The 24,189-nt window shown below is 47.4% G+C and overlaps 1 protein-coding gene across 6 annotated transcripts in view; it reads right to left on the bottom strand.

The window, feature by feature from the left end:
* Nucleotides 1-1,553: 1,553 nt before the first annotated feature.
* The window catches only part of LOC144717792 (uncharacterized), a 36,263-nt gene continuing 13,627 nt past the window's right edge, over nucleotides 1,554-24,189 (bottom strand). For 3 of the 6 annotated variants that reach the window (XM_078593454.1, XM_078593455.1, XM_078593456.1), the window contains 9 exons: nucleotides 20,362-20,484; nucleotides 18,041-18,199; nucleotides 16,481-16,993; nucleotides 16,120-16,209; nucleotides 14,820-14,900; nucleotides 12,596-12,697; nucleotides 10,821-10,847; nucleotides 10,018-10,209; nucleotides 1,554-9,511 (listed from right to left, as the gene is read on the bottom strand). In XM_078593454.1, the coding sequence (XP_078449580.1) occupies nucleotides 9,378-9,511; nucleotides 10,018-10,209; nucleotides 10,821-10,847; nucleotides 12,596-12,697; nucleotides 14,820-14,900; nucleotides 16,120-16,209; nucleotides 16,481-16,993; nucleotides 18,041-18,199; nucleotides 20,362-20,449 (1,386 nt within the window). In that variant the 5' untranslated portion in view covers nucleotides 20,450-20,484 and the 3' untranslated portion in view covers nucleotides 1,554-9,377. The remainder of the gene's footprint in view (nucleotides 9,512-10,017; nucleotides 10,210-10,820; nucleotides 10,848-12,595; nucleotides 12,698-14,819; nucleotides 14,901-16,119; nucleotides 16,210-16,480; nucleotides 16,994-18,040; nucleotides 18,200-20,361; nucleotides 20,485-24,189) is intronic. The other 3 variants (XM_078593457.1, XM_078593458.1, XM_078593459.1) reach the window with 3 other exon arrangements.

The following is a 24,189-nucleotide window of genomic DNA, read 5'->3' as shown; positions in this document are numbered from 1 at the left end:
TCTATCTGCAGCTTTACACCTCCCAGTAGCTCCCTACTGTTCCCGGGGTTGGCTCCCGCTTCGACGGTGCCCCCTCGGCTCGTACGCCCGCGTGGCCCCACACCTTTCCATTCACACCCCGACTGCCTTCTCTTTCCGGTTTACCCGCTTAAAGACCCCAACCTTTCACCCACGTCACCTGGCTCCGCCTCCTCGTGACGTCACATCCGGAAGGTCGCTTTCGCCCGCATTACACGTGTATGTGTGTTGAACTTTTTTCGCACCGTGTTTGCCAACCGTCCTAATCGATCAGTTTTATAGTTTGGATTTCATGACCAGAGTTGCACTACTGTGGCTTGTCTTTAACGTAATGGATCTCAAATGGATCTTCATTTATCTCTATGAATCTCTATGGGTTTACTGTGTGGTTCATAGTTTGGGGTGTATGGCCACAATCGCAACGACTGTGGTTGTCTTTAATTTTCCATTTAGATGTGTGCATCGGCCTGGTTATGTTCTAATGCGGTCGATGGTTGCACCAAGCCTATGGCTTAACGTAGTCACCAAGCAACAACCGTTCACGACTGCACGTACCATATATTTTTAGCAACAGATTTGAAAACACTGTAGATTACAGCGCAGGAATCAAAAGGTCAGATCCCGAGGCCGCTTCATTGAAATAAACCGGACATTAACTCCCAGGGACCGAATTGCCAGTGTTGTACAAATGATGTGCAACACGAGGACGCCGCAGCTATTAACGCAGCATCCACCATCACCGTGCTCAAAGCCACCAAGCGAGACCCACCATCGGAAGCTGCGAGTTTAACTCGATCAGTGGTGGAATCGGCACCACCACTCTGCGGAAGTCAACATCGGTTGTCCTACGTGGAAATGAGTCCCCGCCACGGGACTGTGGAATTTACACGGCTGGCGCAGTCAGGGCTGCGACTGCAAATGAGCAGCTTTCATTCTTTGGGGCGTCTGCTGTCCCTCCAGATCCGGGGAAAGAAGCAGAGTCTCGTGGAGAATAACGTCCCCCTGCAGATATTCATCCCAACCATAAACCCAAAAACACTCAACACATACGTTAATAACACGGCCTTAAAAGGAAACAATAGGTGACGTTTCGGGCAAGGTCCCTTCTTCATTGCATATGCGTTTATTTGCTACGAAGGGCCATTGCCTGAAACGTGCACATCTGGGAGGGAGAATCTTTACCTGAGTTTAACTGAAATTGAGTCTTGGAGAACGTCAATTGACCTGAGTGCTGAGGCTTTATAAAGTTAAAGGCCCACCCATCTGTCATTGCCAAACCATGTGTAATCGCACACTAGAATGGTAATACATCGAGGAAATACCCACACATGCGAGGATCTTAACAAGGTCAGCAGAGACACAAGCCCACTTGTTGTACTGCAAATTCCCGGGAAACTCGCCGTCCAGTGGGTTTGTAAATATCACAAGGTCATGCGATCAACCCACCCTTGCCCGCAAAGCTCTGGAATGTAATGGGATGTGTGCCACCACTCCCAATCAAAGACGCACAAAATAAATACAGACGTGGCCCGTGGTCGTGCAATATTTTTTGAGTTTTATTTCTCGAGCAATGAGTGAGGGGCGCTGATGTCAAAGAACAAGGCTCAGCCATTCATCGCGTGCACCATTGCGTCTTTGCAACTTGCGCGGCAACCCTCGCACTTTAAACAACCGCGTGGGCAGCCAGTGGCACTCACAGACATAAGAACCACATCTTCATGGTTCTTTCGGTAAAGTCACGTAGAAGGGAAATAATAAAAATAAAACATAATAAAATACAATTCTCACGACGTTTCGGCCACAACACAAGCAGTAGGTGAAGAACAGGTCTGTCGGAAAGACAGTGTCTGTCGGAAAGACAGTGTCTGACACTCTTTCCGACAGACCTGTTCTTCACCTGACGGCTGCTTGCGTTGTGGCCGAAACGTCGTGAGAATTGTATTTTATTGTTTTATTTTTATTATTTTATTATTTCCCTTCTATGTGACTTTACCGAAAGAACCAAGAAGATGAATCTCTGCAGTCACGAAAGCTTTAAATCGAAATAAGAACCACAGTGAACTGTTACTGGAGCCATGGTGGTAGGCGGCAGAGCCGGGATTAAGAAACAGCCCAGTTCATAGAGATCACGGGAAAACCGCAACGTCCTTGTTGGGGGTGAGTCAAAAAGGCCTGAATACAATTGTTTCAGTTACAAAAGCTGATGTTAGAGCTGTTGCTGGCCATTGGCTCAATTGACAGAGTTCACTGATCAGATGTAAACGATGTGAGCTGATGCCCACAACTACAGGACTGCACAGCGTAACCCGGAACACCGCCACAGGCTCCCGTGCAGATGTTACAGTTGCTGCTGTTATTAAAATCAAGTGAGTTTTAAGTAAGGCTCAGTTGGCCGATTCGTCACGTAATCTCAATCTTACCTACCAGATCTAAACATTAGTAGCGTTGCCTTTAAAATCAGCGGAATCACCATCATGGTTGCCAACATCATCGTTATCGCAACAAAGCACATTTCGCTTTCAACCAGTACAGATCAACGAGATTATCAGACAACGTTCCCTTGTGCGCACACACACACACACGTCGTGCATTTGTTGTTACTCACTCAATGCTAAAGATTCAAAAAAACGCACAATTGCTTGCAAAAACAACGCAAAAGGAATACATTTTCAAGGGAAGCGTTGCAAAGCTTGAACAAATTCACGCAACGTGATTTTTGTAAAACAGCTTTGTTTGGCGGAAATCATGTTGTTGAAATCACTGCTCATCACAAATTAACGAAGCAGTTTTAGTTCAATCGTCAAATTGAAAGCCAGCATAACTTCTTCGCCTCTTATTCTAGACTGTATACACCACACACGTACATATAATGGAGTAAAATTGTCTCCATGATAAAACCGAGCATTAGTCGGTGCTCATCTCTGCTGTTCATGAGCCAGTGGTATGACATTCCATGTTATTATGACAGGGTAGAGTCATTTCAATGATAGACAGCTGACGTCGCTGAATGAAGTGGCACTGGTTTAATCAACCCTGGAAGTCCAATGGTCGGCTAAGTTGACCCCAATTCGACCCCAACTGAAATTTTAACAGAGAACATTCTCAGCTAATATAAGATGTGGGCCTTTAGTGTCCACTTCAAAGCAGATGGAGCCGTTTGGTAAATCCTGTGGGGCTGTATCAGGAACCATACCTTCGATGCAAATTGGCTCTGGTAAGCGTTCTAACTGCTGGGACACCCAGCCATCCAGAATATCCTGGCTTGAATATACCACTGACATATGTAGTGTGTATGTTTGACATTGGCTATATTTACCAAAAGATTCATACTAAATATGTCGAAGTATTACGTTTCCATTCACAAAACAGCTTCGCCATCAAAACTTTAGTCGTGCTTTGCAACTCTTGCCTTTAAAATATTCCAAGGCTGTTTAGAGGCTTCTAGTAAGCAGCCTCCTATTTTGAAATACTACATTTAAAAATTTAAATTAAGAAATATCGGAACATGTTGTATAAATAGTTGTGGATGTGCAGTACCGTGGCTCATTCAGTTTTATTTTTCATTTTTAAAGGAACCATAAACAAGGCACAAGAAATACCCCGGGGCAGCCATCAACTTTGACGACACAAAATGTCTGCTTTTGACCAACAGGTGTTCAACGACATGGTCTTAAAATGTACCATGAACTTACGTCAAACACCAAGGGAAGCTTATTAAAAAAAAAACATCTCCCAGGCTAAGTGTGTTTAAGGGACTCAATTCTATCCAAGAGTGTATCTAAGATGCCCTCTGGCAATTTTATGCGTGCGAGGCCGTTCCAGATTCCCAAGTCATTTTGGGAATGTATAAACACATGGCTATATTTTACACCTCACTGTGGTATTAGTCATGTTGTCCGATGGAGATGTTATCTTCCAAAACACCTACAGGCGGCAGAGCCTCATGTCATGTCATGGAACGGCTCCGGAAGTTGACACTGCAGAACTACTGAGTCACTTTAACTGCTCCTCAAATCTAAAACTAGATGGCACTCGTTAATGCTCTGTAAAAGAGTGGTCTGTCGAATGCTAATCATCCAAGATATTGGTCCACTTTAGCCTCCAAATTAGGGCTACGCCAAAATAAGGAGTAACATTTACACTGGAAGATGTTTTTTGTGTTCATTGATGACTGGGTTAAGACCACCAAACTTTCTACACTTGAGATGGGGTGTTTGATCACGGGTGGGAGCCGGGGTTTTGAACCAAAAATCTCCGACATTGCCATTACAGTCCCATGAGCCGTCTGGCCACCTCAGCCACATTAAAAATTTCAACCTAAAAAGAAACGTGTGGCCCATTGCCAGACATAATATATCGGCATAAGGAACGTAAAACGAGCCATCTCAAGTTTATATTCAAAGTGAGGTCAATCCATTGCTCAAGCCAACTGTGCTAAATCCATAGCCGTTACCACCATTACCAATACTTAAAGCACCCACGTGTGCTATTGGCTTGGTCAGTGGCACGTGCAATGTGGCATCCCTCAATTGTGCATTACTGGTGGCTCAACCCATGCCTCGCTTTGTTTCGCTCCGCACGCAGACATTTTGCGTCGAGGGCACCAACTGGCAGCTGCCAAGGGCTTCTCTCCATCACAGATATTTAGGGTCCAAGCCTCAACACTTGGGAAAAAAAAAAAACAAGAGCTTCCGGCACTGCACTCCAGACGGCCAACGGCTACCAGTTGCAAGTCGGGACGTTCGCACACTGACGCCGCGACCGCGATTGCACTTACGCCCATTGGCAAGGTCGATACACAAACACGTTTCACGATTAAATGAAGATTCGGGGGGCCCGGTCCACACGCGGCACACTGTTACAGGGCGAACAACGGGAGTCGCCATCAATCTGGATGGCAACGTAATGCTACAGTCCCTGGCTACAAAAACGCAATAGGCGTGCGCAGCTTGATTACCTGGCCGCAGACGTGTGGCAATGACACCGGAACACGATGGCATATGAAGTGACACTGCCCTAGTAAGGGACATCACATCGTTACCTCGTTGCCCAATACCAAACGACGATCAGGGCCAATCGCTAGCTTGAACAGGCGTTCCGTCAAATGAAAATCGCTCTGTATAGTCGCTACGTGTAGACCGGGTTATTATAGTCTAACACGCTAAATATGCAATGGTATGTTTATCTAACTAAATTAAGGCCCGCCGCACACTGCATACCGGCAGCTGCTAATAAACGGGATGGAACAAACGATCTCGTGGGTTCACACAGAGAATTGGGGGCCACTGCAAAGGATCGTCCCGAAGTATAACGGTGCATTCTCCATCGGAGAGTTTCATAACGGCTGGATGCGCAAGAAGGTAACGGTGCCCGCAAGCACCCAGGGCTGCCCTTGGCAATCGCCGGGGAGCCTGGGTTCGAACCAGCGAACCCCCTCACAGACGCACAGAGTGGAGGAGCCACTTTGTCCGAGCTGTGAAGCTCCCAGATTATTCCGGGGCAGCACTGGTGCACGCAGGATTTGCTCAGGCCCGAAGTAACGGTCTCATCAACTGGACACGACCAAACACGTGGGGATGAATTTGTGGTGGCTGGACATCCCCACCTAGCACTGGGTCAGTCCTGTGCTGGCGTTTATAGGTGTTCGCTAACGGCACTTGCCCCTTCAAGGCTAAAGAGATCTTTGTGTGTTTGTGAAGGTGCATTTACGTGTGAGAATGTTTATATTTGACATATACTGTACATGAGCGAGTATTGTATGTCTCTGTGTGTTGTATATGCATGTGTGTATGTACGGCTTGTGCGCCTGTCTGATATGTCAGCAGAGTACGTGATTCACTGTGAGGACAGACTTTAGTGGGGGAAACCTTGCTCTCACGGGGACCTCACAATTGAGACATTTTTTTACATACAACTGGCAGAGAGAGCAAGGATTTTTTTCGTTTATAATAGACGTTTTTTGGGTTAGATCGCGTAAATGTGTTGTTAAACCCGCCACCACCCGACAGTCAATTAGTAAGGTACATAAACAAAACATGCCAATTCGTTAGTAAGTCCCCACAGGTGTGCTGCACTAGTAACGAATTGGCATGTTTTGTTTACATGACAAACCTTTCTAATTGGCTGTCGGGTGGTGGCGGGTTTAATAACACATGTATACGTATTATGGATATTAGTCGCAAAAGCCTACGTGTTAAGCCGATTCTTTCGTTTGTTTACATGGGCCATCCAATCATCAAGCACGTTTACCCTCTCTCCTTAACCCAGCTCGAGTAACGCATCCTCCTTGTTGGGACGATGACAGTGGCCTCCATCCCTCCACAGCAGAACTCTCGGTCAGTAGCGTTCATTCCCCATCATCTCATCAAACAGGTTGGATTACACCTCACTAACCCCTACCTCGTGGGGTTTTTAAGCAAGCTACCCAACTTCACGTTTGGGCAAGTTGTGCATCGTTTTGTTCACTCTTTGATTCATGCAGTGGACAGGGTGCGATTCGTTTAAACGTGGGTGGTAATGTATTAGTTTTTTTTAAACGCACACAGCTAATCCGCAATAATCCCCATTTCCCAACGTGTTCTTCCCTCGCCCCGAATTCTCCCAAACACCCCCAACATTTTGAGGTGTAAATTAATGTAACAATAGCTTAAAGATCCTGCTACGATTCTCCGGGAACCACCGTGCCCCGTAAGTAAATGCTACGGTTACCACCTGATACACTTTTAATTCCTACAAACACCTGCACAAACCCGGGTGGGAGAAACTTTACCGGATTTTAACTCAAGTGGGGTTTTCCTGGGCCTCTGCATTTGACTTCCAAGAAATTAAGCCGTTTGAAGAGGCAGCCTAAGCCAAGACAGCATTCGAACCTCATCCCCATCAATAAGGCACTGAGTTCCAACCACCGCTTGCTGCACCAACACAAGCATCACCGGATAAATGGGAGTCAATCAAAACAACTGCGCGAGTGATAATGGCTAGGGTGGGCAAACGGGGGCGGGGGTAGGATAGCTAAGGAAACCGTAGTCAACTCACAACGCGTAGGTTTTCGCAGTTATAGAGCTCTCCCAACATGTTTTTGGGTGGTGCCGCGCACTGTTTGGCACCACGTACGACAGTTCTCTCCACGTGGCCGGAGGAGCTTCTTTATGCAGTGTATGGTAAACCTATGATGTCCGACGTTTCACGACTCTGGCTGGCAGCTTCTTCAGGAACAGACTGAAAAAGCTCCCAGCACATGTACCGAAATGTTGGACACCGTGTCGGACAGCATGCAGCATGACCCGAAAACACTCCGGAGAGCTCCAGTTATCTTGTGCTCTTCGCTTCTTACAATTGCTACAGCATGGGTCCAATTGCCTGATGCCAATTAATACCAGCGTACACCCAAATACCCGCATACACTCGTCCTGCTCATGATGACCCAACCGGGGAAAGGGGGCGCAACAGTAAACCATAGCCCAGGGGCTCGATTCCCCCGCACGACTTTTACCGTGGCCACCGCGAGCGAACTCATGGTGCTGCCACTTAAGTTGCAAGCAGCGGCGCGGAGCGAGAAACTCACGCTCGCTGACGCTGTGGCTCCCAGCGAGCACCGGGGTTGCTGACGGCTTCACAATCAGCACCAGGGTAGATATGTAGTTGAAGAGATGGGATAATTTGTTAAAAATATAGAAATGTTGTCTTTTCTCTGAATTTTTGCCAGACTGTGTTTCATGTCAAGAGACAACAAATCCGTGTAAAACTGCTGTACAGAGTTGCATTACCCTGTGTTCAAAGAATGGTCAGCGCAAGAAGATATCACAGAACTATTTCAGGTGAAATCTCTCTTCAGGTGACCTACACTCTGACGCAAACAATACTACAGAGCAAAATTGTCGGTGCTTGGCAGTCAACCGATATTTATAATTCTCAAAAGTTAGAATTTACCTGAAATTCCATATTAAGTTGACCAGTCCGAGACCACCAAATCATTACACTTGAGAACCTGCCTCAGTCAGAGGTTGCCGCCAGGATTCTAACCCACGGCCTCAGCGTTGCCAGCATAATACTCTGACCTCGAAGCCACCTGGCCACCTGGAGATATGATAATTTTCAATTGCCAGGTAGCCGAGAAGGAGGGAAGTGATAAGCTTTCATATTAAACTATTGGAATGACTGCCTTAAATCATTGGTAAGAGTCCATGACAACAAAGGTTTTGGAGATTACCATTATGCTGCAGCAGGGAAGGGCTAGCACCAATAAATTAACAAACCTTTAAATCGTACGCTCCTATCTCCAGAAAATAGTCAACAAGTGCTACGTTCCCCAATGCCTTTATGACAGCATGCACCACTCACCTCCTCCAGTCTACTGCCTCGCTTTCTCTAGTCATCTGTCATTGCCATAATACTGACCCGAAATCTGCACCTTGGATATGTGCATTGGTGTCTCATGGTTTCCTGGTGGTGGTTAGGAGAGGGGATTGGCCGAGCAGGGGGGTTTACAGAGCCGGGCGTTTTGGATCGATTGTGAAGGCTGCGGGATTGCTTGTGAATACGGTTGGCTTTTTGGGGAGGAAGTGTGGGTTTGAGAGATGACAATTGACTGAACTTACAAGGGTCCATTAGAATCATACGTTTGGATTAAGGTACAGGTCAAGTGTCCATACCTGTTAACCCCCCTTATCAGTGCCTAACCTTATTGTAGACCACTTCAGACCTTATTGGTCACCCCGTGCCCTAATAAATCTCAACATTCATCCTACAAAGTCCCATCACAAGGAAGAAACACAAACAGATTATGTTTTTTGGCCGGAATTGAAACGGCTGTACGCCGTATGGACTTGAAAACTAAATTTCCCTGTACAAGAATATGGGGTAAACCATATGGGTTGACAGGTATGAGTGTCACTGGTATACCTCCATGTCAGTCTTATGTTCAGGTTTAAGGTCAAGGCTCTGGCCTAATTGGAATTGCAGCTGCAGTTTTAAGTCAAGGGTACGGTCAATGACATTATGTATAATAAGCTCAGGGCTAATTGGAAGATAAGGTTTGGTCACGGTGCATGAAACAGCCCAAGGTCGTGATTTTCATTTATTTTGTAATGTGAACCAGTGCAGTAAGCTAAGAAAAAGATTAACTTACTCTGATTTATGCAACTGGCCACAGAACTGTGGTTAATGTCAAGGTTAGGGTCACTGATGTCACTTACTTTAAAGGTTATGGGTCGGATTTAGAGAACAATCATCAGTACAAAGGTCAGAGAACGTGAAGACAAGCCAGGGTCAGGGGTCATGGTTGGTCTCACAGCATTGGGAAAGCCATGACCACCGGGCTACCACCACCACCGAGCTGGCGCTGGCGACTGCCGCTGCCCCTAGGCCTGGCAGACGACGCCCACGTCCTCGTCGTGATTGCAGTCGCTGATCTCCCAGCCGGAGAAGGCGCAGTCGGACAGCGAGCGCTCCGAGCCGTCACACTCCAGCGCGTCCATCCAGACGGGGCCCTCACCTGCGACGCGGCATACACGGCGCAAATGACGCGGTGTCACTCGCGGTAACTGTGGCTGCAGCAGCTGTGTACATCGCCAGCAACGCTGATCGCCAGTCATGATGTTACCGACGACCTGATTGGCAACCGCGGCAGGATTACATGCTGCCAGCATATCTACATACGGTATTTACACCATCTCTAGAGCGTGAAGACCATTATGAGGAAGCTATGCCTTATGCATTCAAAGCTTTACAGAATTGTTTCCGACTTGAGTCTACAGTTCAGTGACAGCCAGTTACAAGAACTCCCGGGAAACTCGCACAGATTTCTATATTAAACCTTCACGGGCAACCAACACGAGCGAACTGGCCAGGCGACCACCCCACCTGACCGTCTGAAGCAGGACTGCGAGACTGTCCAGCCCACGAGACTGTGACCATGCCAGTCTACGAGACAATGGGGCTTCCAAGTCCACGGGTTCGTCTGTGCCCGCGCCCCCGCAACCCGCGTGCCACACGGCTCACCCTGTCCGTATCGAGCGCTGTCATGGAAGTTGATGGCACCACGGTGGCCGAGCGAGCGGCAGGCTACGTCCGCGTCGGCCAAGTCGAACTCGTCGTCGCACACGGTGCCCCAGATCCCGTTATGCAGCACCTCCAGCCGGCCCTCGTGGGGGCCTGCGCCCCCAACCAGGCGCACGCCGCACTCCGCTCCACCTGACGAGCGAGGTGTGCGGGGGGGGACAGGAACACGGTGGAGAGGCCGGGGTGACGGGGGATATGGAGAACAATGGGGAGAAGAGAGAGCGTTTGAGAGATTTGTAGGATGCCGCGTGGGGACCAAGGTTGAATGGAACATGGTCGAGATGGGAACGCATGGACACGCGTATGTGATGTGGGAGTACATGGGACATTGGGATACGAACGATGTGGTGATACACGGAGACATGAAGAATGTGGGTGAAACATAGGACACACATTAAACCCGAAGCAGAAACACCTCAGACATGAGATCAAAATTAAACATGGGGGATATCTGGTGACAGGAGACACGGCTGGGTTGTGTGGGATACATGGGATGGACACACAAGAGATACATAGGACACATGAGGGACACATGGAGATACAGAAGCAGCATATTCATTGGGCCAGTGGTGGAAATTCTACTTTCCCTTTGGGGTAACAAGTGACTCTGTCAGACAGCTACTGTTGGCATCCCACGAAGCTGTAATTATTTTAAGATCTCGCCACCTGCTGGCTTCAGGGCACCAATGGCATAAATAAAACCACGCACACACAATACAGAATCAACACATTTTTCATCTCACCTGTTTCTCCCTTCAGCCCAGGTGGCCCTGAAATGAAGGCCAATAGCAATTAAGCTTAATTTAAATCAATGTCCACATTTCATTCATTAATTGTACTCACACGGTTAGTACCCTCCAGGGGCTCACACGGATTGGGTAAAGATCGGGGAAGAAGCCAGCATGCCGAACAAACGCGTGCATGAAACAGCAGTTGAGGCCTATGAACACCCGGATGCAAACGGACTGTGTTTTACAGGAAGGCAGTGGGTTTTTCTGCAGCGCAGCCGATGGGCCAGGGGGTGCATCTGGCGAGAGGCACGGTTGGGGAATGTGCTGCAAACAAAGCAGGCAGCGCTGGAAGCAGGGAAACCTTACTTCTGTATAGTAAAACATGTTGTCTTTCGGTGGTCGAAAACACATCAGGGGATTTGTGTCACTTGCGCAAGAGATGGATTAAATGCATCTTCAAAGTTGATCATTTTCATTGTTTTACGAGTAAAGTAACACTTGCAACTAGGCTTGAGACTCAGGAATGCGTTGATGTTGTTTTCCGGCTGAGTCACCCTTTTAAAAGAGCTTCTTAGCTCAATGGGGCTTCACTCGGGGAAATTCATTTCTGATTCAGACTTCTGATTCTAAACATAATTTCTTACTCTTGTGATTGATGAGGTTACATGGCCTTTAACAGTCCACCTCACAGCAAACATCATGCTTTGGTAATTCTTTGCATAAATTGCCAGACAATGGTAGTGGGAATCAAACCATCAACTCCATATAAACTTGCAAGTGCACTCTGACCACCAGGCCCAAGGCTGTACTGTTGGCATCATCTTACCATGGAATTCAGATAAATGTCAGATCCTCAAACAATGTCTCTACTCGGATGCATTGTTATTTTTAAACCCATAGCTTCTCGTCAGAAAAAAAATATTCTTTGCACTGAAAAACAAAGACAATTTGCATCCACGCCTTCAAATGCTCTCAAAAGTGGGAAGCTTGAGTTACGCGATGTGAATATGGGAGTGGAGGGAGGCAAAGATGAGAAAGGAAATAAGATAAATGAACAAATATCCCTATAGAGCAATGTGCTTAACCAGAAGGTAATGGAGACACACTGATGTAGGCATTCATGTAACGGGACATTGCACTGCAATTATTTAACGAAACCACCCACTTGCAGCACAAAGATCGGGAGCTCCCATTGATCCTCACCATGAGTGGGCCACACGATGCAAAAAGTTGTGGTTTGAGCTGAAAGTCGTTTTCATGTATTTCGGAAAGTATCCCACCAAAATGTTTTCCATTATAATAATTAAGTGGATTTAATTCCAAAGATGTAATTATTTAATAACATTTACATCCTTCATGAAGGTTCTTAGTATTATCTGTTCAGCTTTGAAAGTGCTAAATTAAATATACTTTATTCATGGTTTGCAGCATGAATATTAACACTGTAGTTCTCACTCTGACGCTAACTATAACCATGAATAACACAAATGGAAAAAAATTATAGGACGACGCCATCGGTCAGAAGTCAACACAAAGCTCTCTCTCATTAGTCAATCTTGGTGTTGCTCATATGCTTAAAACTCTGCCCATCGCTTTCAAAATCGAACCTAAATCGTTTCAGAGATGAATGGAACGCGATGGGGGAAAGTGTGTGGAATACATTCTAAATCACAGGGGAAAACGACCGTTAAGCTCCCAAACCATCGTTTTATTTGCACCGGAGCTATCAAGCAAGTAGCAGTGCCACCTCGACAAAGCGTGCAACGTGCGACGCTCGGTCCCCTTACGAGTGACGCTGGCGGGGATGGGCGCAATCTGGGTTTGCATGTCGACAAACTCGACTCTATGTTCTTCGGTCACCGGTTCGAGCCCCTGTTCTGACAGCGGGGCTGTGTAAACAGGCAGAGCATTCACGTGTTTAATGTTTGTTTGTCTGTGCGTGGGTCGGTCTGTAAATTCACCCCCAATTACTTTCAAGGGCTATCATGACGCCTGCTAAGGTGGCTCCATTCTGACAGGAGGTGGCAATCCACTCCAGGAAGCTGCTGCAGTACAGATGTTGGGTTCTCTTTTAGAGAACAGTACCAACATGTTAAACAGCGCACTATGCAAGGCACTGCTGGATCCTAATTCTCCATGACATAATGTAAACGTACGACCCTTTGACACTCCGCCGCTGTTCAGTGCGGGGTTAGCAAAGGCGGGGAGCATAGAGTGGGAGCATAGTACAGTAAAACAATGGATTTTGCTGTACTGCCCTCTGCTGTCCACTGAATTATATATAAGGCATCATTGCATATTTAAATCCAAACCACACATGCCAACAGTGAGAGGCATTTTGACTTAAAACTTTTATGACTGCAGGAATTCATATTCCTGGTTCTTTCGGTAAAGTCAGGCAGAGCGATGATGAAGACCGCTTGTGTTGCGATCGAAGCATCGTGGTTTTTTGCTTTTATTTTTTATTTATTTTTCAATATAAATTTTATTTTCATTTTCTATCTACATGACTTTATCGGAAAAACCAAGAGAGGCATTGTAAAGTCAAACGCCTTTTTACAACCGGGATCGGGACTCTATGCTGCTATTGGCGTCAACAGAACTGTCACAGCTGTAGTGTACAGTTATAATCTTTGATTGTGATCATCAGCACCACAACGTGGGCATTTCCCAACCGCAAGTGTGCAATCAGAGATTGAGTGCTATTTCCATGCATGAGTGACATGCGAGTGTTTCTTGTACGTTGCAGTTTCCTCCCAAAAAATATCCAAATGGTATTGGTCAAAAATCCCACTTTCCCAGGATCCTACTGAAAGAGAATTGTGGTTGTTATTTCTCCTGGCAAGAGAAAACTATGGAATCCTGCAAAGGCAGCTTGTTAAACCTAAATGCGATTGTTATCTACGATCCCAAGATCCTTTGTGGGCTTTCGGCCTTTTGAATTCGCTTAAAAGTTAGGCTTAACTTTGTGGAGGTCTGTCTGTTTTTCTAAACATTGGCTTTCGACAATGTGATAAACACCACTCATTCATCATGAGTAATCGCATATTCAGCTAATCATGCCTTTGCCAACTGAACACAGCACAGGATTGATTGAGCATCTGCTGCTGAAACAGAGCCACCTTGACAGCTATACTGCAGTGTGTAGTCTATGAACAAATTTTTCTGAAAAGCAAATGTTAAAACACGACATACCGTATTATGTTGGACATCACGATTTTAAATTCCTTAAGTTAAAATATTTCCACGTACGATTGATGTGTGGGACTGACGGCTTATAAGCTGTGTTATATTTCACAACTTGTTAGTAAGAGCGCTGCTCTGCGCTTGTTACTTCGCGAACGCCAAAACGACTCTCACATTGGCTCTCGTCGTGTTAGTGCTCTGCATCCAAAGCCATTACTGAGCGAGCGTGAGTGGGAATCGAATCATCCGAATGAGATTAATACACAAAGTCAACATCCGGCAAATGTTACTTTCACAGATGACAAATCCCATTAAAAGTGTCTCCCTACTCAATTAAGTGTGGGATGGAGTTCATTTCTCTTCATGATTCTGAGCCAGTCGTGGAAATTCCACATTCCTATAATGGAGGGGGGGTGGGGGGATCAGCCATTCCAAACGATGACAACTGTTGGCTTTCCACAAATTTGTAATAATTTTTACGGACCACACAGCTAGAGATGGAAATATTACATCTCATGGTGGCATCCACTAGATCTTCAGGAAGATCACCATTTACTTTCCACAGAGTGGTACTCATTTTACCACCCTTGGAGCGGTGGCAAAGATTGGGATGAATCAGTCCCTGAATGAGATATAAATTTACCGTCTGCCAATTGCGAGTCGGGTACTCTCACCGCAATGCCACGTCGCCTTGCGCCCACTTAGCAGAGCGCCGGCCACACACAATTCAACCCCACTCCCCATCCCTCCGAGCTACACTTCTCGTAGTCGCTACAATGGACTAGGATCCCCGTTAGATGTGGATCAGCGATTCCTTTCTCTTACCTGGCGGCCCAGCCATCCCTGGAGGACCCATGGGGCCTCGGAGTCCCATCTGTCCCTGGGGGCCCGGGAAGCCCTGGGGTCCTGGAATACAGTTGGATACGAAAGAACGTTTGTCGTCATCCGAGACGAGATACGAAACGAATGCAACCACAGCTGGTTCAAAACCGAAGGGCTTGGTTTGTTGGCAGAATAAATAAATACAATAAACATTTCACACCTGTTCTTCAACAATTACGATGCCTTTAGCAAGGACATGCATAATTTTAAAATCTTGATGTTTAAAGAATTCAGTGGACTTGCACATCTTATAAAATAACGATGCAAGTAAATAATAATTCTCAGCCCTTCATCAATCCACTGCTGCATGAAGGTGTCCCCCTTCCATGTCAGTTGTGCCATTGTTATTGAATGAAACTGGTAAATGTACACATGCAGCCAATTCACCGTGAGAATGCGACAGCTGAAAGAAGGACACACGAACCCGGAGCCTCACATATCGGTTACACGTGTTCTTCAATAGAACATGAAGTTCGGGTGCCAGCCATTATGAGCTTCTTAACACGTAGGCCCTGTTTGATTGTGAAAATCCGCAGCTGCGACACCTATGCACGGTGCTGGATGGAGGTCAGCAGGTTCCACAGTCGTTGCTCATTGCTGCCAGACCCACCCCCCAGTGACCACAAAGCCAGTGGGCTGAGTCTATTCTGGCCACAATCACCTTGCGAAATAGCACAGCTGGCTGTGGTTTGGCAAGAATCTAAAAAAATAGCTAAACCAGTTTATTTACCAGATAAAACCCACTGAGCTATTAGCTCATTTTCAAAGGCGACCTGGCCACAAATGATAGCTGAACGAAGTGGCTTATCATGTGGAAATTTATAGCAGACAAATAATCTAAACGCATGTTATTAAATGTGGAGGGAAAAAATACTGGAGGAACTGGATAAAAATTACCGCGACAACACGGAGAACATGCAAACTTCAAATATACAGGCATCAGGGTTGGGATCGAACCCACGACCTCCTGCATACTAGGCAAGGGAGATAACATTTTGCAAACGCCGGCACCCGAATGGAGCGTCTCCCTGTTCAAGTAAGCGAATGGCAGTGTTCACCTCCAATAGCAACCCGAAGCCAGTGGTGGAAATAAAAAGTCCAGTGGTGGAGGCGGCGCTGGATCAGCAGTGTGCATTACACCCACTGCCGCGCGTTATCGCGCAAACTAAAGCAGTCATTTACCTCGAACATACGGAGAGGCAGCCTAGCGGTGTGAAAAACGAAGCAAAAACACGCAGTGTACCTCTCTCTCCAGCATCCCCTTTGAAACCCTGCGGTCCCCTCTCGCCAGGGAGACCAGGGTCCCCTCTGTCTCCTTTGGGCCCAGGTGGTCCTGCAGCCAAAACCATAAGATGCACAGATCCATTCGTTAAGCTGTGGGATGCTGGGTGCAGGTGTTGAGAGTGAGGGATTAGATTCGGAAGCCAGGAGGGACCGTATTCTGTGCTGATGTAGTTTCATTTAACGGTGCGTGTGAGAAGTCTGGCAGTGGCATTGTGGATCACCTGGAGATGTAAAGAGGCAAGCGTGTGCACGCACGCAAGCCGTTACACGCGGATGTACGCATGCATGCACGCGCATCTCCCTCATCCATCGGCCCTCACCTCTCGCCAAGGTCAAGTTCACCGCTCCCGCCAGTGCGGCGCTCCAGCGGTCGACGGCGCGCACCTCCTCCACGTCATCGCGCAGCTCCGCGACCCCGTGCCGCACGTCCCACACGGTGGCTGTGAGGTTGGCGATGCGCGCCGCGAGCGCCGCCGCCTCCTCGCGGCCTCCGTCCTGTGCGGCCCTCGCGCCGTCTCGTGCCTCAGCTCTCAGCTCCGCCAGCGCCGTGTCGAAACGTCGGGCAGCGACGGCGGCGTCCTCCCGAGCCCGCACCAGCCGCTCCTCCGTCGCCTGCGCGAGCAGCGCCAGCTGCTGCAGCCGCATCGTACGCGTGCTCGCCGCCTTCTCGGCGACGGCGAGGCGCTCAGAGACGCGCGCCACGTCGTGCCGAAGCAAATGGACGGCGCGCACCACGCTGCCGCCGCCACCACCGCCGACGCCGTCCAGGGCGGCCGCTTGCTCTGCCGGCGCCCGATTGCCAGCGTCGATGGCGTAACGCGATGACAGCGAGACTGGTGGTGGAGATAACAGGGGGTGGGTTGGGGGAAGGTGATGGTGCCATCATCGGCAATTATCAATCCACTGCTGGATGAAGGCCTCCACAAGGCGTCACCATCTCTCGCGATCCTACAGTGTAGTAATCCACCTAGTACCTACAGAGCAGCTGATTGGTTCAAGAGTTCAAAACAGGGTCGGTGGTTGACTTATTATCATCATCCTCATATTATAATTATTTCCACTGGTGTTATTGTCAACATCCTATTTTTAGTGTCATCATATGATGGAAATAATTATCATCATACTATTTCATCAGCAAAATTAGTCATTGAACCGTCCTCTGTCATCTATGCTCCTCACCTTCAACAACCTGTATTGACCAACATGGTCAAGTATGGTAAAATAATCCCCTATGTAGAGAGACCCTCATCCAGTAGTGGATTTGCAAAAGGGCTGTAAATTATTGGTGATGTGGAATTTTCACCCCTAGATTTTACTCTTCCTCTGGAGTCGAGACACAAGTAGAACTTTGTGGGAATTGGCCGATCAACAGACACACACACTCCTCTTTTGTGAATGTTTAATTTATACCCCTAGTGTGGGCGTGTATGTGTGTGTCCAAGTGCATGTACTGCATATGCCTGTGTATGTCTGTGTGCCCGGCCTTCATAGGTCCTTGCTAACAGAACCCCAACAGACTTGTTAAGGCTGTACGGGGGATCTGTGTCTTCATTGTATAGGAGTATGTACAGTATTGGGGAGTGGTGGCGTGGTGGTGAATGCACTGCTCTATGAACCAAACGAACTGAGTGCGATTCCCGGCCATGACTAACATTGATAGCGAATATCGGAACCGGTCCTGAGCTTCCCCTGAAGTTGACTCAACCTTAAGTGAGTACCTGGTGCGGTGTGTAGTAAACATCAGCACTGGGAAGACAAAGACGGCCACACGTGGTGTGCTGTTCCAGCCTTCATAGGTTCTCGGCACTTGCCCCAACAGCCTGTTAAGGGCTATATGGGGGATCGTTGTCTATGTGTGTGTGTGTGAACGTGTGTCATACCGGTGGTGAACCAGAGTGTGAACTGCACGCTGCAAAGGAGGTACAGCAGCAGCACGGCCCACTTGAGACAGCGTGGGCTCTCCATCCCCGAGCAGCACCGCTGTCTTCTGCATCCTTCGCTTCCTCCTCCCAGCTTCTGCTGCAACCTCTCTTGGGAGCCTACACAATGCGCGCACACACACACAGGCATACATTCAGATTTAAGACAAGGAACCCCTGTATAGCCTTAACAGACTGTTGGGGCAAGTGCTGTTAGCCGACACCTATCAAGGCCAACACGGCACACGAGGGAGTGGGTGGCCAGCACTTTGCCCAGCCACCTTCGTTTCCAAATTGGCGATATTTACACATTTGCACCAGGTACTAATTTGAGGCTGAGTCAACCTAGGGCAGGCCCTGGACTGGTTAAGATATTTTGGCTGCAAGTGGGAATCGAACTTGGCTTTCCGGGTTTGTACTAATCACTGCAACACAATGCTCCCTGCACACATGGGCCTTAATTTGAACTTTGTCTGTCCGAGTCGGTAACCCGGAAAATACTTTCACGTGAAGAATGCTTCTTGCTATGGCTGTGGCTTCTTGTCACGTGCCACCTATTCCAGTCTACCACCGACCCAGATATTATTCAGTTTGAATTAGGCTGTAAATATACAATTACACACACGTTCACACACTATGTATGTGGACCTTCTCTCGCACTGTATGTAAGGGGGCCATCCATTTAGTACGTACGCAAAAATCTGTCAAAACTTGACCCCTCCCCACCTCCCTGTATGCACGCGTACTTTTTACACCCACCCCCCCCCCCCGAATCCTATAGAACGGCTGATATTTAATCCACGCAGAAACGATCAAGAATTAATAATATTAACGTGTCTAAGCAAACAGAGAGTCCACCGCCGGACGATCATTTGAAGGCCAATGTAGACAAAAATTATCGAGGCTTCACCGCCCCCCCCCTCCCCCATTTCCTATGCGTGCGTACATTGTCAGTAGACCCCCCAAACGCAAGCGTACGCATTTGGGTTAACCCCCCCCTCCCCCCTCCATGCGTCCGTACTAAATGGGTGGCCCCGAATCAGGAGTGCGGGGGAAGGACAACAATCGAAACACAAAAAATAATTTACGGTACACGTGCAGTAATAGGGTACACGTGCAGCCCTGACATTTCATGCTTAGGCCACTGCTGGCAGAAGGGCCTCCACTAGAGGAGAGATCTCCTTTAAGAGGGTATTTTGCCATACTTTACCTCCCTGGCCAGGCATCTTGAAAAGGTGTGAGTACCCACACTTTACCCCACCACATGCCACATGTTGATGGACTAACTGTATTCACACACAGTACCGAATAGAGCGTTCACGGCTCTGTGGGAAAATAACCTTGTACGTGCTGGGTCGTTTATTTAATTATTTCAACAATAATACTGGGTTTTCATGTGCCAGTTATTTTAGTTGTAGAGCAATTGGGCTGCACATCAAATGCGCCTGGGAGAGTTAAAACAAAGTGCGGGCGGGCGATGTTCGTGCACTCAAAACACAGAGCCACGTGTCCCGAAGTCACTGGGAAGGCAGCGACGGCGAGCCTCTTTGGATGTAGACGAACTCCGTCTACCTTCACGAGAAGACCAAATGCACACTCCTGCCATCATCAGCCATGATCAATCCACTACTGGATAAAGGTTTCCCCGCTACGTAGAACATCTCTCAGTCCTGCGATGTAACAATGTGATGCTAGCAACTGCACACGAGTCGACTTCGTCGCTCCATCTCCGCGGTGGATGGCCTCTCAGGCGAGTTTCCTGCTTTGGCTTCCAGTGATCTGCTAGTCTCACCCACTGGCAATCATCTCTTCCAGTGACCTGTCCTGCGCCCAAGACTACTCACTTTTCTTAACAACAAGACTCATTTAATCTACTTGTGTTTTCTAATCCACATGTTCCTATTTCTGTCTATCACATTAATCTCTCAATACTTCTTTGATTTTTTATTTATTCGTTAATGTGTATGTTTCTCATCTACATGCCATAGCGGGTGATATGCACTCATTAATGAGCAAAGAGAGAACACATTAATATTGTATAAGTATGATTGAGACCTCTGGTTAGAGTGCTCAACTCACATTCTCAGGGGTCAACAAAATAGGAACCAAATTGTGGGATATCAACAGTGGCTGTCCCGTGGTTAGATTACACCTCCTCACCCACTCCCAACTTACATAAAAAATATTTCCCTAATTTTCTTATCGTGCTAACAGAAGCCCGAGTAATCCGCAATGAGCAATCACAGGAGGACTGTCTCTAAAATAACCCTCCCGGCACGTACCGTTCATGATTATGGACTCCGTAGCGGAGAACTTGTCAGAGGAGCCGTCATGGTCCTCTCCGGGCTGAGAGGCGAATCGTTCCCACATGGCGGCGCGCGTGTCCCTGCGTACCGCGGTCAGTCCTTCGCAGCAAAGGGGAGAGAGATACCAGAGTCACTCAGCATGAGAGTTGGAGAATCACATTGAGATTACAATTGGCACAAGGTGTCCACCTACATACACTGTACACCTGGCGACTCAACGGAGGCAGTATTCCTCTCCTGGCTACTAGCCGCGTGCTGCCCACTCCAGTCTTCAAGTGACCGGGTAAAAAAAAGGGTAAAGGTCAAAAAGGGATGCTACTGTGTGTAATAGCTAGCCCACTGGACCCAGGATATATTCGGTGAGAACTCGAGTCGTGTATGGAGGTGTACTGCATCAATAGCACAGTTGCTGATCTATTCATTGCAAAGCTGAGATTACCGTGAGCATGAAATGATGCATCATGCCGGCACCATCATTGGGAGTGCGGCAGGAGCACGGTGCATTCCCTACTGCGGCATGAACCCACGACGTCTCGAGTTGGATTTCCAGCCTTGGCCACTAATATGAGTGGCGAGTGATATCTGAACAGGTCCTCTGAACGGGTCCTGGATTCTACTCACTTCACCACACCACACTGACCGACGCGTGATAAATTATGGTCAAGCAAAACGGCACGGAATGGGTAGGCCTTCACGAAGCAGTGGATTTATAAAGGGCATCAATTTTTTAAATTAATATTTACTATTAATTCGTTTCCATTAATGATTGTACTGTTCAGCCCTGGTTATTGTTAGAACGCACCCTGGCAATAGAGATGTACAATTTGCACCACTGGCTCAGGGCTGTAAGCAGAGGGCCTCCCCGATGCTCACAAAAGCAGTCGCCCTGTAGATCCCCACCGTACCAGTCGCATCCACATAGTCACTGTGTACCCCATAAGGAGGAATAATTCAATTTGCTTAAATCAAAATCTATTCATACAACTTGAGTTAAGTTCCACTTTCCAAAAGCTTGCTTCTCTGTAATGATCACCACTGTTACGCTGCGTCTGAAATGCATGTTTAACTGTATAAAGGTCATAATACACAGATAGAACATGTTTTAATAAGATGTATACTTTTGATCCAGCTTATCAATACAAGTTTTGATTGGAATACAATTCACAAAGCACTACTTTTATTTAACTAAATGGCGATTATTTGCATTCGATTTTTTGTTAAAGACTCGAACATGGAAATGACTGCAATCCATTCCTGTTCCTAATACAATACAGAGCGCAGAGTAACACTTATCATGAAACAACTCGCAATGGATACCTCCTGGCCTTGGCCCAGTGTCCTTCACGGGTCTGTCTCACAACAACTCGACTGCATCCCTTTCAACTGTGCATTTGAGCTCGTGGTTACGCCTGCGTCTGCTTCCAAAGCTTTACCTCTTGCGGTCATGCAATTAAAACCAATTTTTGAGCACACTTGCAGTCATTGGTTATCAGGTTGAAAAAAGAATCCGCTCTGCACTTGAAAACCTGGTTGGTGACGGAAAACCAGATTCAAACACAAGGTCTAAGCGGAGCTGGCTTGTGTCTCAGATAAACATTATGAGCCTATTAGCACAGTTGGCTGCGTACAGTGCGAAAGAAGTTCAACATACACACAATAAACCTCTATATAATTTAACGAATCAAACACCATTGATCATGTACTAATCACAAGACAGCTTTGCATGAGGATTAGTGTAGAAGCCTCTGGAAGGACGGACACACTCGGTCAGTGAGCTCTGATATATGACCTGGCCTCACTGTGTTTAGAGTACAACATTTCGCCAACAGCGCTTTAAGTAAACAGTCCTCAATTTACCTCAACTCGCAAGACGTTGCAAAGCGCTGTAAATAATTCATGGGACACCAATAATTATGTTGTTACCCAAGCGGGGAGCACTGTACTTACAGTAGCAGACTCTAAATTACAAGGTTGCAACTTCAAAGTTCACTCAGGGGTCAACTCAGCCCATCATCCCTTGCAGAGTGAATAAAACGAGTGCCACTTTGGTTGAAAGTCAACCGTGGGTGTCTGTCCCCCACCACAGAAATGTGGAATTTTCACTGCTGGCTCGGGGCTGCCAATGGAGGTGAGCGCCATCCCCAATACTCTTTTAAGCCGGGGGAGTTGTGTACTTGACCTGTGTTGAAGTTATTGTAAATTTAAGAGACATTGTGAACTATTCCATCCAGATCTGGTCTGGGTTATTCTGGGGAGAACTAAAAAAAACTGGGGTCGAGTAGGAACTGCACATTTCCTCACAGGCGAGCACGTGTGCGGCTGGGGTTTTTTGTTAGAGATTTACTTTCCCAAATATGTTTTGATTAACCCATGTGGTGCAGCGAAATCCTGTGGATAAACTCACCCCCGGCCATTGGAAAGAGTAATTTCAACCACTGGATCTGGCGCTATGAACAGGATGTTATCACCACCCCATGCTCAATTGTGCAAAAAACCAATTTGACTTTTGAAAGAGCAATGTTCATGTCATTGTCATGTCATGAGATAAATAAACTTATTTTCGGGATTCTCACAGCAACTGGGTGGCACTCCTTCCTAATGCCGGTCTTGCATTAAACTTGCAGAGTAAATTCCACATTTCTATGATAGGACCCTATTGGTGGCCTAGCATTAGAACAGCATTCTGAATGCCACATTCATATGACATGACCAGTCTGTCATAAGTCAACCACCGTTGATGTCCCACAAAGTGGTACTGATTTTATCAACCCCTACATATGGATGATGATTCGTCGAGTCAACTCCCGACTAGGATAAACTTGCAATTTTCCTACTGTACAACCACGTGGCCAGATTGCTCCTTGAACAGCTGCGATGGGGGAAACGTCAACGAGAATTAACCAGAAAGCCCCCCATCCCCCTCCACTCCATCCACATCCTGGATTTTTTTGTGTTTATGGAAGCGCTGGACTTAAATATCGCCCCGCTGCGGCTGTGGACGTGCAGGACGGGCGTACAGTGCAAACAAGGCAGCCCTTGGCATGTCCGCAAGAGTGTGACCTCAGGACACGAGCACAACTATCATCCGCCGCGCTGTAGTAAAAGCTAAGGTTCCCCTGTTACTCTGCTGTAGATAAGGCTGCCACTGGGTCACCTTGCCAAGGTCATTTCTAATTGTACTGCACATTAGTTTCCTATGCGTGCGTACATTGTCAGTAGACCCCCCAAACGCAAGCGTACGCATTTGGGTTAACCCCCCCCTCCCCCCTCCATGCGTCCGTACTAAATGGGTGGCCCTGAATCAGGAGTGCGGGGGAAGGACAACAATCGAAACACAAAAACTAATTTACGGTACACGTGCAGTAATAGGGTACACGTGCAGCCCTGACATTTCATGCTTAGGCCACTGCTGGCAGAAGGGCCTCCACTAGAGGAGAGATCTCCTTTAAGAGGGTATTTTGCCATACTTTACCTCCCTGGCCAGGCATCTTGAAAAGGTGTGAGTACCCACACTTTACCCCACCACATGCCACATGTTGATGGACTAACTGTATTCACACACAGTACCGAATAGAGCGTTCACGGCTCTGTGGGAAAATAACCTTGTACGTGCTGGGTCGTTTATTTAATTATTTCAACAATAATACTGGGTTTTCATGTGCCAGTTATTTTAGTTGTAGAGCAATTGGGCTGCACATCAAATGCGCCTGGGAGAGTTAAAACAAAGTGCGGGCGGGCGATGTTCGTGCACTCAAAACACAGAGCCACGTGTCCCGAAGTCACTGGGAAGGCAGCGACGGTGAG

This window comes from Lampetra planeri, chromosome 4, assembly GCF_965212315.1.
Source record: "Lampetra planeri chromosome 4, kcLamPlan1.2.h2, whole genome shotgun sequence".
Taxonomy (NCBI): Eukaryota; Metazoa; Chordata; class Hyperoartia; order Petromyzontiformes; family Petromyzontidae; genus Lampetra; species Lampetra planeri.
This window is presented reverse-complemented; position numbering and strand designations above follow the sequence as displayed.